This window comes from Mesocricetus auratus, unplaced genomic scaffold, assembly GCF_017639785.1.
Source record: "Mesocricetus auratus isolate SY011 unplaced genomic scaffold, BCM_Maur_2.0 Super-Scaffold_100007, whole genome shotgun sequence".
In the NCBI taxonomy this organism is placed as follows: Eukaryota; Metazoa; Chordata; class Mammalia; order Rodentia; family Cricetidae; genus Mesocricetus; species Mesocricetus auratus.
The window spans coordinates 2581601-2601028 of NW_024429191.1; the positions used below are offsets into that span (position 1 = coordinate 2581601).

General features: G+C 40.7%; 1 protein-coding gene across 1 annotated transcript in view; it reads left to right on the forward strand.

The window, feature by feature from the left end:
- Positions 1-18723, forward strand: part of Grin2a (glutamate ionotropic receptor NMDA type subunit 2A) — a 422446-nt gene extending 403723 nt beyond the window's left edge. The window contains exons 13-14 of the mRNA XM_005084556.4: positions 2999-3237; positions 7470-18723. Coding sequence (XP_005084613.1) covers positions 2999-3237; positions 7470-9269 — 2039 coding nt within the window. The 3' untranslated portion in view covers positions 9270-18723. The remainder of the gene's footprint in view (positions 1-2998; positions 3238-7469) is intronic.
- Positions 18724-19428: the final 705 nt, after the last annotated feature.

The following is a 19428-nucleotide window of genomic DNA, read 5'->3' on the forward strand; positions in this document are numbered from 1 at the left end:
TGGCATATACTCTTCCAGGGTGAGTTTGCTTCTTTTTGTTCTAGAAATTCAGTTGTGCTATTAATTCTCTAGTGTGACTATTCTCTAATTTATTCGTGTGGGTACTTAATGCTATGAACTTTCCTCTTAGTATTGCTTTCAAAGTGTCCCACAAGTTTAAGTATGTTGTGTCTTCATTTTTATTTAATTCTAGGAAGTTTTTAATATCTTTCTTATTTCTTTTTTGACCTGGAAATGGTGCAATTGCGCATTGGTCAATTTCCATGAGGTTGTGGGATTTTTACAATTTTTTTTGTTGTTGAATTGTAATTTTAAAGCATGGTGATCTGATAAGGTACATGGAACTATTGCAATTTTTTTGTATCTGTTGAAGTTTGATATGTGTTCGATTTTAGAGAAGGTTCCATGTGGCGCTGAGAAGAAGGTATATTCTTTTGTGTTTGGATGAAATGTTCTATAGATGCCTGTTAAACGCAATTGTGTCATAACTTTTGTTAGTTCTTCTGGTTTGTTTTTGTTAAGTTTTGTCTGGTGGTCCTGTCTAGTGGTGAGAGTGGGGTCTTGAAGTCCTCCACTATAAATGTGTGAGGTTTATGTGTGATTTGAGTTTTAGTAATGTTTCTTTTATGAATGTGGGTGCTTTTGTATTTAGGGCATAGATGTTCCGAATAGAGACTTCATTCTGATGGATTTTTCCTGTAATGAATATGAAATAACTTTCTTCATCTTTTTTGACTGATTTTAGTTTGAAGTCTAATCTGTCAGATATTAGGATAGCTATACCAGCTTTTTTCTTGGATCCATTTGATTGGAAATTCTCATCCCAACCCTTTACACTAAGGTAACATCTGTCTTTGAAGTTGAGGTGTGTTTCTTGTAAGCAGCAAAAGGATGGATTATGTTTTCGTGTTCATTCTGTTAGCCTGTGTCTTTTTATATTCAAGTTAAGACCATTAATATTGAGGGAAATTAAGGACCATTGAGTGTTAATTCTTGTTTGTTTTGGATTTGGTGGTGGTGGTGGTATTATGTGTGGATTTACCCTGCTTTTTCTTTTGGCTTTTGGTAAAGTGGGATTATCTATTCCCTATGCTTTTGTGAGTGCAGTTAACTTCCTTAGGTTGGAGTTTTCCTTCCAGATCTTTATGTAAGGCTTGATTAGTGGATATGTATTGTTTAAATCTGGTTTTGTCATGGAATATCTTGTTTTCTCCATCTATAGTGATTGAAAGGTTTGCTGGGTATAATAGTCTCGGCTGACATCCATGGACTCTTAGTGTTTCTAGAATAATTATCCAGGGCCTTCTGGCTTTCAGAATTTCCTTGGAGAAGTCAGGTGTAATTCTGATAGGTTTGCCTTTATATGTTACTTGGCCTTTTTCCTTTGCTGCTCTTAATATTCTTTCTTTATTCTGTATGGTTGGTGTTTTGATTATTATGTGGCAAGGGAACTTTTTATAGTCTACTCTATTTGGTGTTCTGTAAGCTTCTTGTACTTCCATTGTCATGTCTTTCTTTGGGTTGGGAAAGTTTTCTTCTATTATTTTGTTGAATATGCTTTCTGCCCCTTTGAGGTGGGTTTCTTCACCTTCTTCTATACCTATTATTCTTATGTTTGACCTTTTCATGGTGTCCCATATTTCCTGGATATTTTGAGGTAGGGATTTGTTGGATTTAAGATCTTTGGTCGATGAATCTATTTCTCCTAGTGTATCTTCAACACCTGAGATGCTCTCTTCCATCTCTTGTATTGTGTTGGTTATGCTTGCATCTGCAGTTCCTGATCATTTGCCTAGATTTTCTACTTCCAGCATTCCCTCAGTTTGTGTTTTCTTTATTGTCTCTATTTCATTTTTCAGGTCTTGACCTGTTTGAATTGTTTTTTTCATCTGTTTGATTGTTTTTTCTTGGCTTTCCTTAAGCGATTTGTTGATTTCCTGCATTTTTTATTTGTTTTTTTTTCATTTCTTTAAGGGATTTTCTCATATCTTCTTTCAGGGCCTCTATCTTCTTTATGAAGTTGTTTTTAAGGTCACTCTCTTCTGCTTCATCTGTGTTGGGATATTCAGGTCTTGCTGGTGTAGAGTCCCTAAACTCTGGTGCCATCACATTGGTTTTTCTGTTTTTGAATGTGTTTTTATATTGCTGTCTTCCCATCCCTTCTTCCAGTGGGTGAATGTGGGGTCTCTTCCTCTCCTGGTGGGTACTATTAAAGGTTCTGTTCTGGTGGGTGCAAGCAGGTTCAATACTCCAGTGGGTCTCACAATGGGTGCAGGCATGTCTGAGACACTCCCTCTCTTCTCCGCTGAGTTGGGGTGGAACTAGCACAACAATATCAGCACACTATGGATTGCTTCAACCACTGGGGGTGAGTGAACCTTCCTGCCATATCCAGGCCAGGAGATCCCAAAGAGGGCAAGTGGAAGTTCCAAGATGTGTTTCTTCTACTAATGTTTAGCATCTTATAATGAGTATTTCTGGTAGGTTTTTGGAGTAGTTTAGGGTATTCTAAACATGAGAAAGAAGAAACTAATGTATTTGAGGCCTACCCTCTGCTAGGCACGGTTGCAGGCATTTTCCTCCTTATGATCATTAGTAGTACAAGCTATTATTTATGGGACTTAATGTGAACCAGTCTCATCACAACTCCCTGGAATATGCACTGTTGCTATACATATTATCATGTAAGTGAGGGATTTGGAGGTCAAGTCTTTGTACTTCGGCATTCCTATCCTGAATGAGCTCAGGGTGGGGGGGTGGGGGGTTTGGGGGCATGTAGAGCACAAAGGAAATAATATGCAACCATGATAAAAATTATACCAGGAACTGCCAAATTCACCACACTGTAAATACATCTAATTTATTCCTGTCTATAAAAGTAACAGAAAACTGTTAACTGAACACAATTGTTAAGTTGTGTACCTGTTCCTAACTTAGGTACCTAGCCCAAGGCATGTGCTCAGGTCTTCACTGTCTGATGGTGCTGTGTTCTGTGCAGGTGAGATGGAGGAACTGGAGACACTGTGGCTTACAGGCATCTGCCACAATGAGAAGAATGAGGTCATGAGCAGCCAGTTGGACATCGATAACATGGCAGGCGTGTTCTACATGCTGGCTGCGGCTATGGCCCTCAGTCTCATCACCTTCATCTGGGAGCACCTCTTCTACTGGAAGCTCCGCTTCTGCTTCACCGGCGTGTGCTCTGACCGGCCTGGGTTGCTCTTCTCCATCAGCAGGGTCAGTACCCCAAGCAGTTCCTTCCTGGTACAGTAAGCAGGTTCAGAACAACACAGGGGTTTCAGAGAATCAGGCACATATTGCTGAGACATTTTAATATCTACAAGCCATCTATATATTACCTACCTATCTCAATCATGTATTTACTTATAATCAATCTACCATCAACATCATCATCTATGTACCTATCGTTTATCTATGATCTATGTAGCTGTCATTTATCTATTAACTATCTATTCTGTATCAATTATATGTCTATTCATCTTTCTCTATCACCTATGACCTATTAATCAATCATCTATTATCATTTATCAGTCTGTTTGATATCTGTTTATCATCATCTATATATCTTTCATCTATCAATGATTTATCTATCTATTATCTATCTATCTATCTATCTATCTGTCTTCTCTCTATATATATATGTCCATCTATCATATATCAATCTATCATCTATCTGTCAGCTGTCAATCTATCAATCTTATCATACTTATCACCATATATCTGTCATCTATTATCAATCATCTAGTTAGCTATCTTTCTAATATGTATCATATATCTTTCCTTCATTTTATCTACCCGTTTCTTTCATCTTCCCATCTTAGGGGCCAAAAAATTTAGTTTTATATGCTTATTTTTATTGGGAGAAATGAAATAATCAGTTTAAAGTGAGTTTGTATTCTTAGCATTAGGTGATTTTGAGAACTTTGGAGATTCAGAAGGTACACATTAGCTTCACGAGGAGGATTTATTTTCTCCATTCAATTATACTCGACTTGGGTTCTGTGCAAATACATATTTCCTAATTAGCTTGATGGCATCTAAACACACAGATTGCTTAAAAATAACAACGTGCATGCATATAGCTAGGAATTATGCCAACTTTAATTCTCCCAGCCAATTACTAAAGGCTTTTCATATCTAAATGGTTGTGGGATTATGTTACGCAAATGCGCACTGTTGTGTTCGTTGGTAAATCCGGTTTCTTTTTGGAACAGACAGCCAAGCTGGTAGGGTCACCATTATGAGAAATGAACTGAGACCAGCATTCCTATGCAATCATCTTAGGACTGGAAATGGAGAGGACTGGGGAGTTCAGGCGAAGCTTTGTTGGTGGACTTTTAACTTTCCTGCCCTCCAGAGCAGAGGGGGATGCCCAGCCACTGATCCATCCCAAAGGCTTCAGGCAGTCCAGTGGGACAGAGGCTCTCCTCCTGCGATATTGTTTGTCTCCTAATTTGTCTTATTCAGTATGAATAAGTAGGCACCATTATTTGCCTGCCTCCTTTCTTTACTAAGGAAGCACACAGAAAGTTCAGCCCCTGATGCTGATTGATTAAAAAAAAAAGCCTACAGTAGAAGATTTCCAGCAATGGCAAGGTGCAGCTACTTTGTGGATAATGGTCAGAGCCAGATAACATTTTCTCTCTTGTCTCATTGTGAAACCTGATGAGATTAAGTTAATTGCACCCATTCTGTGGATGAGGAAACTGGGGCCCCAAAGTCTGAAATCAGGCTTTTTTGCTTTCATCTTGTATTTCCTTGAAATAGCAGGTATGCTTGCACTTTACCCATCAGGCCATAAGTGGGATACAAAAGAGGCAGTGAGGAGGTAACAACTCCCAAGAAGCAGCACCCATGTCTGTCTTTTGACCTTCATATGCACACGTGTGAATAGTTATGTGACCATGGGCATGAATGTACTTGTGTATACACACACACACACACACACACACACACACACACACACACACACTACCTGCATATGAAGTCGGGTCACATACATTAGTCAAGTCCAGAGCGTGAGCTTCTTACTGAGGACACCAATCTTTGATGCTCTGAAATCTCCCAGGACAGGTGTCTGCTCCACAGAGGATGCATCTCCTCATTGCCAGTTCTTTCAGAATGCTGACCATGCAGCCCACAGTAAAGCAATCATCATACAGTGAACACACTCAGCTCTCCTTGAGGCTCAGTGTTTCTGGAGAGCTACTGGATATGCAATATGGATGCCAACCTGGGACAGATGCTTTCCAGATACTGTCAAGGGAGATATACTAACTCAAATGAGACATTGATTAAACACTAGAACCAAGCATATACAATGGCTGTCCCTTGTAATAATTTTATGATTTGAAAATGATTCTTCCAATCTGTGGGATAGTCTCAATGTTAGTTTTCTCTTCAAAGGGTTCCTCCCCTGACACACATCATTTGGGAAGGGGAAAAGATGCTTGCTATCTCCAGTCAAAACCCACCTTGATAGTTTCTTGAAGTGTGAGCAATAAGAGACTTGTTAAAAACATAAACCATTGGGTGGAGGCTGTGGATGCCTTCCCACTGTGCTCCAAGGTGCAGAGCTTAAACAAAGAAAAAAAGAAGCTTTCTACTAACTGGCCATTAAGACCTAGCCCAGGATGAATGGGACCAAGGGGGCGCTGTAAAGCCCTTGTCCAGCTGAGCAGGTTGACCAGAGGACTATAACCCACCAGATACACTAAGAAGGTATCTCATTTCCATAACCTAAAGAAGGTATTTAGAATCTGTGAGTAATAGAGGGAAAAAGAGAGCACTAACTAACAAAGGGAGTTCTAGCCAGGGTCTCACTGGGCTCCACAGGAGCCAGCTTTACTAACCAGAAGGCAAGAGTGATTTCTGGAACAATCTTTCTAGATCAGTGAGTGGCATGCACTTTTTGTAACTTTTACAGGATGGACATTGTGTGTTCAAGCAGTTTTGAAGGGAGAAAGGAGCAAAGGCTGATCACAGCCGGTCCACTCCACAATTACGTTTTTATTTTCTACTTAACAGCTGGGAAAGTTGAGGCTCACTCACGGGCAATAGCTTACTGAAGGCTGCATCCAGTGTTCTCACACCTATCCTATTATTCTGGAGTGTGTGCTCCACTCCCTAAACAGCCCTTGTGGAAAATGGATCAACTCAGAGAGAGGAAGCTGTTTTGAAAACCCTGAGGCTTAGACAGTCCTATCACATCTCCTTCCTTCCTTGGCTCCAACAGGCAGATCAATCACATCAATTGCTTTCACTGTCTTGTACCTATCCTAGGGCAACCAGGAAGAATAAAAGCCACAGCCTCATCATCCCCACCATCTCTTGCAGCACCTACAGCTCTGCCCATGCTGTAGGCCTCCTCCAAACACAGCCAGCAGTTCAGGATGTCAGGGGGAGCACTGCCAGCAGTTCAGGATGGCAGGGGAGCACTGCCAGCAGTTCAAGGTGGCATGGGAGAACAGCCAGAAGCTCAAGGTGGCAGGGGAGCACATTGCACTGTGGTGACAGGTGTAGAGAAGTCTATAGGTTCTGCTGAGGGAGCATAGGAGTTCATTATAATACAGTTGCAAATTAGAGGGAAAAAGCTGTATATTTAATAATACAACAAGGAGAGGTGACAAAGATCTTATCTGATTCTGACATAGAGAAAACATCAATTGTTTTCACCCATAGGTGCAGAGTCCCTCTATAATACATGTAAGATTATATTATATTTCTAATGGTGGTTGACTAATGTGACAGGTTCTGTGAAATACGTGGCATAATTGTATGATTCCTACAGCCACAGTGAGTGTTCCAGCATTCTTAGCACAAGGGGGAGGAGTGTGATTTGTGGAAAGACCAATAGCCAACTAACTGCTCACAACACAGAGAAGGAGATTAAAGATAATATAGAAGGAATGAAGGAAGGAAAGAAGGGAAAGAGGGAAAAGAGGGAGGGAGGGTGGAAGGAAGGAAGAGAGGGAAGTGAGAAGGGAGAGAGGCCAAGAATGGAAGAAAAGGGGAAAGAAGGGAAGGAAGGTAGGGAAGGACATTGGGAGAGAGGGAAGAACACAAGTGGCAAAAGAATAGATGAAGGGGTGGAAAGGAAAGAGGTCAGGAAGGGCAGGAAAGAAGGAAGAAAGGAAGAAGGTATCTGGGTGAAGTTTTGTGAATCATGTAAGTTTTAGGAGCTTTCTGAGACTTATGAGTTATGTTTCATTTCCTGAGTCTTAATAGACTATTTCAATGCTGAATAAATAGTTACACAGCACTGGTTAATTGCAACTTGTCTTGCCTATTGACATAAGATAATCAGAATTTGGTATGAATTTCATTATGTCTCCATGACTCCCACAAAGAAACCATAGTTCACCTTTGCCAGTAAAGCTCAGATTGGCAAGTGGTTTCATACTAGTAGTGTCTGCTATTGATGTCTGTTTTGTGTTCCTCATTCACAGGGTATCTATAGTTGCATCCATGGTGTACACATTGAAGAAAAGAAGAAGTCTCCAGACTTCAATTTGACTGGTTCACAGAGCAACATGCTAAAGCTTCTTCGGTCAGCCAAGAACATCTCCAACATGTCCAACATGAATTCCTCAAGAATGGACTCACCTAAAAGAGCTTCTGACTTCATCCAAAGAGGGTCACTTATTGTGGACATGGTTTCAGACAAGGGGAATTTAATATACTCAGACAACAGGTCCTTTCAGGGGAAGGACAGCATATTTGGGGACAACATGAATGAACTCCAAACATTTGTGGCCAACAGGCACAAGGATAATCTCAGTAACTATGTATTCCAAGGACAGCATCCTCTCACCCTCAATGAGTCCAACCCTAACACAGTGGAGGTGGCTGTCAGCACTGAATCCAAAGGGAATTCCCGACCACGGCAGCTTTGGAAGAAATCCATGGAGTCTCTACGCCAGGATTCTCTGAACCAGAACCCAGTCTCACAGAGAGATGAGAAGACTGTGGAGAACAGAACCCACTCCCTGAAGAGTCCTAGATATCTTCCAGAAGAGGTAGCCCACTCTGACATTTCAGAAACTTCAAGCCGGGCCACATGCCACAGGGAGCCAGATAACAATAAGAACCACAAGACCAAGGATAACTTCAAAAGGTCAATGGCCTCCAAATATCCCAAGGACTGTAGTGAGGTTGAGCGTACCTATATGAAAACCAAAGCAAGCTCTCCCAGGGATAAGATCTACACCATTGATGGTGAGAAGGAACCCAGTTTCCATTTAGATCCTCCACAGTTTGTTGAGAGCATAGCAATCCCTGAGAATGTGAGCTTCCCAGATACCTACCAAGACCACAACGAGAACTTCCGCAAGGGAGACTCCACGCTGCCCATTAACAGGAACCCACTGCACAATGAAGACGGGCTTCCCAACAATGACCAGTATAAACTCTATGCTAAGCACTTTACCTTGAAAGACAAGGGTTCCCCACATAGTGAGGGCAGTGATCGCTACCGGCAGAACTCCACACATTGCAGAAGCTGCCTTTCAAATCTGCCCACCTACTCAGGCCACTTTACCATGAGGTCTCCTTTCAAGTGTGATGCCTGTCTGCGGATGGGGAACCTCTATGACATTGACGAAGACCAGATGCTTCAGGAGACAGGTAACCCAGCTACTCAGGAGGAGGTCTACCAGCAGGACTGGTCCCAGAACAACGCCCTCCAGTTCCAGAAGAACAAGCTAAGGATTAACCGACAGCACTCCTATGATAACATTCTCGACAAACCCAGGGAGATAGACCTTAGCAGGCCCTCCCGGAGCATAAGCCTCAAGGACAGAGAACGGCTACTGGAGGGTAATTTATATGGGAGCCTGTTCAGTGTCCCTTCAAGCAAACTCTTGGGGAATAAAAGCTCCCTTTTCCCCCAAGGTCTGGAGGACAGCAAGAGAAGCAAGTCTCTCTTGCCAGACCACACCTCTGATAACCCTTTCCTCCACACGTACGGGGATGACCAACGCTTAGCTATTGGGAGATGTCCCTCAGACCCTTATAAACACTCATTGCCATCACAGGCAGCAAATGACAGCTATCTTCGGTCATCCTTGAGGTCCACAGCATCGTATTGCTCCAGGGACAGTCGGGGCCACAGCGATGTGTATATTTCAGAGCATGGTATGCCTTATGCTGCAAATAAGAATAACATGTACTCTACCCCCAGGGTTTTAAATTCCTGCAGCAATAGACGCGTGTACAAGAAAATGCCTAGTATCGAATCTGATGTTTAAATCTTCCACCAGTGTTTATCTATAAGGAAACATATGAAATGGCCAACGTTCTGGAGGGTAAATGTTGGATATCCCATAGCACCCTACTAGGAGGAAGAGGATTTAGGGAGGTACTTTTTTGTTGGCTCTTTTGCACATGGCTCCATGCCATAATCTTTCACTCAAGGAATCTTGTAAGGTATGTGCTGAGCACAGTACATACCACGGATAGGTGAATCCTTAACCAAAAACAAATAAAGAAATATGGGCAGGTCTCCCAGACATGCCGACTGAGTATGGTGGCAATAATGGTGCATTGGATGGCAACAGTGATGTTATGATTGCCTATATTCCAAATTCCATGAAGATCAATCCACCATGTAACTTCCCCATCAGAAATGCCTCACAGTTTCTCTATTACAGAATAAGCAATATGGTATGCATGTAAGTCTGACTCAGACAATAAGACAGTTAAGAATGCATCTGCACTGTAGTAAGATTGACATGTGCAAGGATTAAGAAGTTTGGCTTGTAACAGTTCTCAGCTTTCTTGTTATGCCTTCCATTACAACCCTGGCTCAGCCTCCAAGAACTCCAGGTTCCCCCAAAGAATAGAAAATCAGTGTGTTCATTGTGAGTATGCTACTTTCATTTAGTCTGTCCCCAAGATACACCTGGAAAAAATAGCCACAGGGACTCTCAGGTGGAGAGCTATAAGAATCTCTTTGGATGTTAATGTCTGTGTATTTCTCACCCTTAGCTTCAATAGTCTTGTTTGGAGCTGCATAAACATTTATGTCTTCAATATCTAAGTGTGGATCTTCTGTCTATGACATAGTGGCCATTGTAGTTTATCTTGAAGACTCTTATGTACGTAAGTTTGCATTTCCTCCCTTCTGGTGATGACTCAGGGTTGTATAGTATCTCTTAACCAATCCCTCCCAGAGTAATTGTAACTTGTTCTGTCCCCAAACAGCCATGATGGTGTCTAGTTAGCTGTGTGTTGTGTTCCTAGAGTTGTTAATGTGGTGATATGTGCCAACGGCCATGTGTAATCTGTAAGAAGTACCATGCCATCTGTGTTCCCAAGGCTAGCATGGTTTTACATTTATCTTCCTTAATGCCAAGATATCCTATTAGACACTTATTTCTATACAAAGCTCCTCAAATCAAAAGCCTTCAGACATTAAAGCCACTTGTGCATCTACCCTGAGCACCCTTCCAGTTATGGATAAGTTCAGTAAGACAAGGGATTTCTCTCCTCTGAAATATGCTCCTTCTTGGAGGTGAACCATTTCCCCAGCACCAACAGAGATAGATGGGAAGTCTTCGATGCATTTGTCATTTCTGAGTCACATGCATTGTCCTATTCTTGGCCCACTTAAACCTGTGCATATATGACAGAACAGATACTCATTATTTTTTAAAAAATTGGAGACAGTGAGGGGAATATTCATGCATGAAATTTTCTTAGCACATAAATTTTCTACCACATTTTAAAAAAATTCCAAAAGGTAGTTATGATATTTATTAGGCAAGGACATATGGCAAACATACAGCAAATAATATGAATGAAACATTTTATAGGTTTTTTCTATCAATTATTATTATTTTCAATGCATTATAGGCATTGAAATAGCTGGGCTAGCTGACGATGGTATTTTGTATGAGACTTAGCAAGTTTTGTGTCTTGCTCTTATGAAAGAGACTAACCATCTCCTGTTTTTCTTTTCACTGAATTTTGATTTGGGTTCTTGGAGAAAGGGACAGTATTGTAGGTTAAAATTCCATTCTGTTTCTTTTCCTTATGGGGTGTTCTGTTTCGTAGCTAATATTGTCTTGTAGTTGAGCAGTAGGTGGGGAAGGTTTTCATAGAGCTTGAGGATTCTTAAAACAGAGCTAGTAATGGAAAAGTTCAACCAACCAACAGTATTCCATAGTGACAAAAAGTGATGCAATAAGCCAGAGTGCCAGTGATGGTGTGGTAAAGGGGGATGGGGAGGGAGCATGTTTCCTCTTGTCTTCAGAACACAGAAAGGACTGAGACAGTTCTAGAGGTTGATAAACTTCAGAGTCACATTTTATCCCACGGACTCCTTTCCTGAGTCCCAGAGATGGAGAAGTCTGCATTAGAGGACCAGGAACAGCCTCCCAAGTTTCCAATCTTAAGTTTAGGCATCAGTGTCTATCATGTCTTTTAACTCCTTCACTTTTAACTGCACTTCCTGTTGCATCCCAGATCTGTATTCCTCCTGCTAGGATCACTGTCATATCCTCACAGAACTGAATTTAAAGTCTTAGAATATAGAGTAGTGACTTGCCACACATCCAAATAGCTCCCTGCTTTCTTATATTGTCCTCAAAGCCCAGGAGTACTGTTGAATGCCACAGCATTCCAATGAGAGCACAAATTACACTCCTACTGCCTCCTCAAAACTTTCTCTAGAAAATTCAGACATCATTTCTGCTATTAACCCCAAACAAAAAAAATTAAAATGAGGCTTTTAGAAGAGCCAATTATGTAATGGGAATGAATACATTTGTTTTAACACCAAGATATAAGTAAATCATTTGTAGTTAAGGGCTGTATGGTAAACATTTGTTTCTCCTCCACTAATTAACTGACTCTTACATGTGCTGATTCCAAAGAAGAAAATGAAATGGTCAATTTCCAAGTGAAAGGTAATCATGTGGACCTGTTTGGAGGTAATCCAAGTGAGTACCATTCTTTAGAAAACTAACAGCAGGAGTTGATGAGACCTGGACAGGAAGCCCTGGACTGTGCATCAGTTAGAGGGACCCTATGCTAAATCCAAGTTCTAAGCTCTTAGGCTCATGGATGCTAAGAAGCCAGCGTCCCTAAATCTAACTGCCTGGCCTTCCCCTGGAATAACTCAGGGCAGCCACCCATGGCCTCTCATCTCAGAAGTTTTGGTTGGTTTTCCCCATTTTGGAAAACACCAAACTGTTCTGCAGATGACAGTACTTGAATGCAAATATCCAGGCTTCCATATCCTACATAAGAGAAATTTCCAGGGCATGACCCAAACTCTGCCTAAGCTCAGTACTCTGGGGACTAGTCCTGTCACCCTTATACCTGTAGGTTTCATGCCACTTCAATGCTGCAAGAAGGCAAGTCCCCAGCAGACAATGACCTCAACAGTGGTGACTGCTCTGTCTCTGCACTATTGTAGCAAGCTAAATAGTGACTGCCATGCTCTGGGTTTCCCCCTCCCTGCCTCAAAGGATACTTGAGGAGACTTAATATTTAGCTTTCTGGAGGAAAAATTAGAATCCATTTCAGCAAAAACTGTCATATCAATTCACACTTATTTTCCAGGGAGAGAAAAAGAAAATTACACCTTGTTTACAAATGAAATAGTTTCATTTAACTGGGACTTTAGCCAAGGCAGTTAATTAGTCAAAAGATCCATGGTATCACACAGCTTCATGTTGTTTATTTTATTTGATGTGTCTACCGCCGATGTGTATCTAATATTCTGCATCCTTCTCAGGAAATGACAAATGCCCCGAATTCTTTGCAAATAGAATTGCTAATGAAAAAGAAAAGGAAAGTTGGTGTTAATTAAATGATGATTAAAAATTTATCTCCCTTAAACCTAAAAAGTGCAGCTTTAATAATTGCTTGTCATATAAATAAATACCTTGCACTGAAGTCCCTTGTGGTTTAAAACCTAAATAAATACTAACGTGAGAAACGGAAGTCTCTGTCAGAGGAGCTGCATATATACCCATTAGCGTGATGCAAATTCCTGTACTGTTTCTTTATGTGGAGCTGATATATGTGAAACCTCAAGAAAACCATAGTACCTGTTCCAAGATGAAGCTGGTTGGCACTAACCTTGACTAGAATAGGCTTAACTGGACCTCAAGAAATAAAGTTTAAGCAGGAGGAAGCCAAATTTATCAGTCAGTACTTAATAGTAATTCAAGGTCTAAAGAAAAGAGGCCTTCTTTCCAAAAGCATTATTCATTTACACTTGAGTCAAGATTTGGCCTGTCTGTGTTCCCTCCCTCTTCTTTTGGTTAAATAGGGTCAGAAACACTCACTGGGGGTTTATGGGTCTCTACTTGAAAAGTTTTTCCAATGCGGAGCTGCCATTTTTCAGTCAGCTATTTTCCTTTGTACTGTGTTCATGTCTAATTGTCTCTGATGAGGTCAGCTTGATACAGATCAGAGATGATCCAATGCACCTCTGTGAATACAGTTGCTCATGTACACATGTATATATTATACATGCTTGGTTTCTACACTTCATACTTAAGTGTATTATCCAAACAAACTTGTACATATTGTAAAGTTTATGTTAAAAATTAAATGGTGGTGATGGTGTGAACACACAGAAAACCCATTCTGATTATTTTGATAGGAGGGTATTTATGTAGAGAGGGCATTCTATTTTTTTAAATATCAGCTCTAGGAAGGATGACAGGGCTCAAGGGGCTTTGAGCATTGGTGTTCTTGGCCCCATAAAGAACAAAATTCTGGAGTGGGGAGTGTGCAATATATGCTGCTTACATCCACTTTTGAATATGATGCTGATGTGGACTTACATGAGACTTTTGTAAACCCATCAAAAGACATAGATTTTCTATTGAATTTCTTCTCTCTCTTGGCTCATTCTGTGCCTAGAAGCGCTGTGAGTATAGAAGCAGTGCAAAATGCCCATCTAGAAGGATCTTAGATGAAATGGATTTTGTGGAATGACACCAAGGGAAAAGGGGACAAGTGACAGGTGTCTAATGTAAAGTCAGAAGCTGTCTAATGTAAAATCAGAGCTGGGGCTGGAACCCAAGACTCTGTGGTCTGATTTATGGCTTGGTACCCTTTACCAAGCTGACATATCTCTAGATTTCTTTTAGGAAGACACTCCCTATGAGTCCCTCTGGAATATGAGCCAGAGAAACTCACAGGACACCCCTGGCTTTCTTTGCTTCTTGCTCTTTGAAAGTCCAAGCATGACTCTAAATTTGGTTTTTCTTTAAGCTCCTTTGCAATCCCTCACTTTCTCAGGGTTCTGAGGAAGACAGGATCTTTCTTCAGGGGTCTCTCCTCTCGAGAAAATCCACAAAGGGTATAGTTTAAAGCTTCAAACCAAAGATGAAGGCTAACAGCAACCAGGACTATGCTGTGCTGTTAAAACAAGGCACACCCATCAGGCCAGAGGACTAGACAAGGTGGCAGTTTCCTCTGAATGGGATGAAAAGTAGAATCTCTTCCCGTAGGTAGTTCATGGTTTAAAAAGTAAATTCCAAAACACAAAGGATAACCAAGGACTAGAAAACAAAACACAGATTAAACAATGAAAATTGAAAATAGATAATATGCTGTTATAAGAAGATTAAAGTAATTGATACTGTAATCAAATTTTTTAAAAAATTTCTTCCCTGGGTTTTAAGGAACTTTGGAGAATATAGTTGGTGTCACCGGAAATGGCCTTGATTTATTTGATGTATCCTGAGATGATGAGGGAGAAACATAGGAGCAGCTAAAAGAGTGAAAAACTCATTCTTCCATATTTTTTGCACACATACTTTTGGGTCTGGCTCCAACCAGCCCTGCATGGCTTACCAAACCATGCCTCAAATGCTTCAAAAGGGTTGAAAAATCCTTCAAAGGATTGGAAAAATAGACCATGGTGTAAAGAAGAAAGAGGAGATGTCCAGAAACCTTTCCCAGAAGGGTTGCTTATGGCCTGTAGAGGTTTTTGATAGCTCAGGGTGTGGGTAGGTCAGGGAGAGCGTAAGAGTGTGCTTGTGGAGTCCTAAGTGCCTACTGTTTCTGATGGCAAAAGAAATGTCAGGTTCCGTAGTGGAAAAAAAAAACAGGGCAAGGATGCGAAGAAAGGGAATCCAGGTGTGTTTCTGGAAGGATGGAGGCATGGAGAGGGTATGAAAGAAGGTGCGTTCACACTGTGTGTACCATTCTATGCATATGAGAATGTTATAGTTTCTGCTCATCACAAGTTTGCACCATGGATCAGCATCTGAATCTTGAGATGCCCAACTTTGTCTACACTGAATGAGTTTAACGTAGAAGTTAAGCATTATTGTTACCTTTTTGCAGATGAGGAAACTGAGGCTAAAGCTGTTCTAAGCCTCACTAGGAACATGGAGGTCAGGCTACAAGTGGAAAGAGATTTGCTAATTTGAGGCCCCCAGGTTTTTCCATAAGTACCCTACTCAGGTTTCCTAGTTTGAGGTATATCAAGAACTCATGGGGATCCCTCTTCTATTCACAGTCCCTTTCAAGACTGGAAAACTGCTCATGTCACAATTCCTCCCTGTGCTTGCACTCAGCATTAACTTTTTTGTTTTTGGATTTTTCTTTATTTTTTTTTTGCTTCGAAAAATTTCCTTCTCTACTTAGCATGTGCCTAACCTTAAATATCCCTTTCCCAAGCTCTTTTCTTCTTTCACAGTTGGCATCAGGGCTAGTACCATTAAACATGTGTACATAGTATGCTTCCACAGGTGTGTGGACACAGTCACACACATACATGCACACACTGCCTTGTGGTCCTCAATCAAAGCTCTCTTAAACACCGTGACCCCTTTCTAAGCAGAATGCTATTTGCTGACTTGCTGATCCTCCTGTTCATCTGTGTTGGTTTATCTTTGCCAGGCAGACAGAATGAGGTTCAGTGATAGGGCAGGGAATGGGGAATAGTTTTACAATAATGACTGAGTGCTTTAGTCATCAGGGTGATTGAGGGCCAGCTATTAAATGCTGTTGTTGTTGTTGTTTTTCTTGGTCTGTTTCATTTGTTAAATTGCCTTAGAGATGCACTCCTGGTCATTAGTATCAGGATAATTGTTGATGCACCAACACTTGTTAATATCCCAAGGAAGAGTATTGAATTGGGATGTTTCCACAGCACTTTATAGGAGTGGCATTGTGTCCAATATGTCACGCAGGCGATGCTCCTGAGCACACAGGTGCCATCTGTGTATCCCCTCACACCCATCTTCTAGACCACATTTCTTTTCTGGCATTTATATTTACAGTGAGGTGGTGCACACCATTTTATAGATGAGAAGACTGAGCTGGGATCAGAAGGAAAGTTGCTTTGGAAGGCTTCGGAGTTTCATTTTCATAAAAATGCAATCATTGCTCCAAGTGCTTCTTAGGAGTCTTTGAACACAGTATAGATGCCCTAAGCTTGATTCCTGAGAATAATTCTCCAGTTGTCGTAATCCTTCAGACAGTCAAATGTCTCTCAATATAGAGGTTGCTGGGGCTAAGGATACAGCCCAATTAGTGGAGTGTCTGCACAGCACACGTAAGGCCTGGGTTCCATGCCCAGCACTTTGAGCATAAATTGGGTGTGGTGGCACATGGCTGTGAACCCAACACTCAGGAGGATCATGAGTTTAAGGTTATACCCAGGCTACACAATAAATTGGAGGCCAACCTGGGCTACAAGAGACCCTGTGTCAAAAATGAAAACAAAAACACGTAGGTTATTATTATTTAATAGCTATTCTGAGACTGTGTGCTTTTGCAAGAGACAAGGAGACTCCTAGGGATGTTGCACTCTGCAGAAAGTTGAGTGCCTCAAACAACAGGGCTGAGAGCTCTGCCTCTTTGGAGCTGTATTTCAAAGCATACAATTCCCCAGTGAACCACAACCAAACTATTTAAGATGGAATCATTCCTCAGATTCACTTCACAAATAAGGCATCAGTGAAGTTCAGGAAGGAACAAGACAGAAGCAATCATCATTCACCAATGCTGCTTAGGTACCATATCAGCAAATCAGCGAGTCTGCATTTTTACAATTCCAAGACATTCCTCATTATCAGTAGCCCTGGGTCATAACCTCTTCCAGTTAATTCTCTTTCACACTTTTGGGAAGGATTTAAAAACCTTCGAAAGGATATTAGCATAACACATAGCCAATACCACAGATGCCTTTTAAATTAATAAGGTTAATTGTTCTCCCGCTAGCATAAGTTTGTCTTTGGCATTTTCAGTATTTCTTATTGATCTGACATTTTGCTGTTTCAAGCTTTTAAAGGGCTCAATTCAAAGACTATTGATAACTGAGCAAATAATGAAGGTCTAGAAATAAAATAATGAATTGTCTGTTTTTCCATGAGAAACAATCACAGCCCTTTGAATTCATTAGAGGTTTTTACATTAAGCATGTATGATATATTGAATTGTTTCTCTTCCAGGTCAGGCTAATTCACATGAAGAAATGGTATTGACTTTTAAAACTCATTTTACTTTTAAACATCTTAAATGTACTAAGTTTGTAGACACAGCTCTGGGGCCATGACCATTAGGAAAATATTCAATGCCAAAAGGAGAAGACTTAAACATGATTTTGTGGCAAATGTGAACAATCTTCTTTGAAAATTGATGGATTTGGAAACATCAAACTGACATTTCTAATATTCATGTTACTCTGAAAGTTTACATTGGAAATGATGTAAGTGAACATTATTTTTCAAGAAAGATATTAAGTCAGGGATATGTAGGAAACATGGTCATTGAAAACACAAATAATCACGAAATAAATGTGGGTCAGATGCTTTCCCAGCCTGAGGGTCCCCAACGACGTTTGTTTTTATGGTTGTTTTCAAAGTCTGAATGCTAATCTTGTTCATTCCCCTGGTAAAAGATATTTAAGAGCATATCCTTGCCAGATTAATTGGTAGAATCCATCATAGTTTATATTACACTAGAATGTTTGCATATGTGTACGTATATATTTCAAGCAGAATATCAGAAAGAATTAGGTGAGTTAATTGGTGACTTGAATAAGAAATTGGTCATAAAAATCATAAATAATGACCTTCTCACACAGTAAAAGAGGGTAAACTATTCATTCTCCAGCCATGCTGTAAGACTTGCATAATGTACAAGCTACCCATTGCCCACAGGAGAGTTATTGAATTAAACAGCTTATCCATGAATGGTTTATGTATGAGTCTGTCTTTAGCCCAGTATGTAATGGGATTGAACTCATATGCAGAGGGTTTCCATTCACAGCTACATGAAACACCGTCTATAACTCACATCAGGACTGGCTTGATGTCTTGTATGGTGGAGCTCAAAGATAGCTGTGTGCTCCACTCAGTGGTCTTCATTTGGGAGTAGATCTTCACCTACCAGTCACAGCAGTTTATACCTGTCATGTTCTGATCCACTGCATGAGGAAGTGCTAATAACTGTATTAAATATTTCCAAGCATAGCTACAAAATTACACGTTTGCTTAACACCTTTCTATGATAGAGGAAGTATATACTATGGTTGTCTTCTTGTAGTATGTCTTTTTAATTTTGTTCAATGTGTTATCAACTGTTTTAAGGAATGGGATTTGACATGTGTGTGCAAACTGATATGTACATAACTCTTGGGCAATGAAAGTGCCCATCGTACAATGTAAAAATGTAAATACAGGAAATTTCATTTTTCTAATAAAGATAATTTCTGCCAATTGATATGAAAATGAGAAATGGATCTGTGGTCTTTGCTGTTCTCTTGCTGCTGCTGTGTAGGCCTTGCTAAAGGTCTCCATGAGCGTAGGACTTGCTCAGAAAAAATAACACTGTATATTATGGCTAGTAGGGACCAATGATCAGGCCATAGCAAGGCCTCAGCTCTATGGTACTGTGTTATACCTCTCCAATTTGGCTGGGAGTTAGGGGTTTTTGTTTGAGATTTTTGACCTCTCTTTCTCTGTCTCTTTCTCTCTGTCTCTTTCTTTCTCCTCTTTGTCTGTCTGTCTGTCTGTCTCTCTCTCTCTCTCTCTCTCTCTCTCTCACACACACACACACACACAGATTAGGTATGTTGGTATCTTACTAGTCCTCTTCCCTACCACATACTTAATCTTATTTGCTTTTGGCAGTGAGGGAGAGAAGATCAAATCATGGAATTGAGGGAACCTTCAAGATTTCAGTTGAAAGCTTTGCCTTTATCCTTTGCCCATATCCTGTCTTCCTGGACATCTCCCACACTGACAGCCTTGGCTGTGATGTTGATCTCTAACCAACAACCACTTCCTTACACAACCATGTGTGGAATTCTCACCCTCATTGCTATTGCTCTATACAAGGTCAGACACAGATCATCCATAGCCCTATCCTTTGGCTCAGGAAGAATGAACAGAGCTGCTCATTTGAAGTTGCCAGTTAGAGCACTGT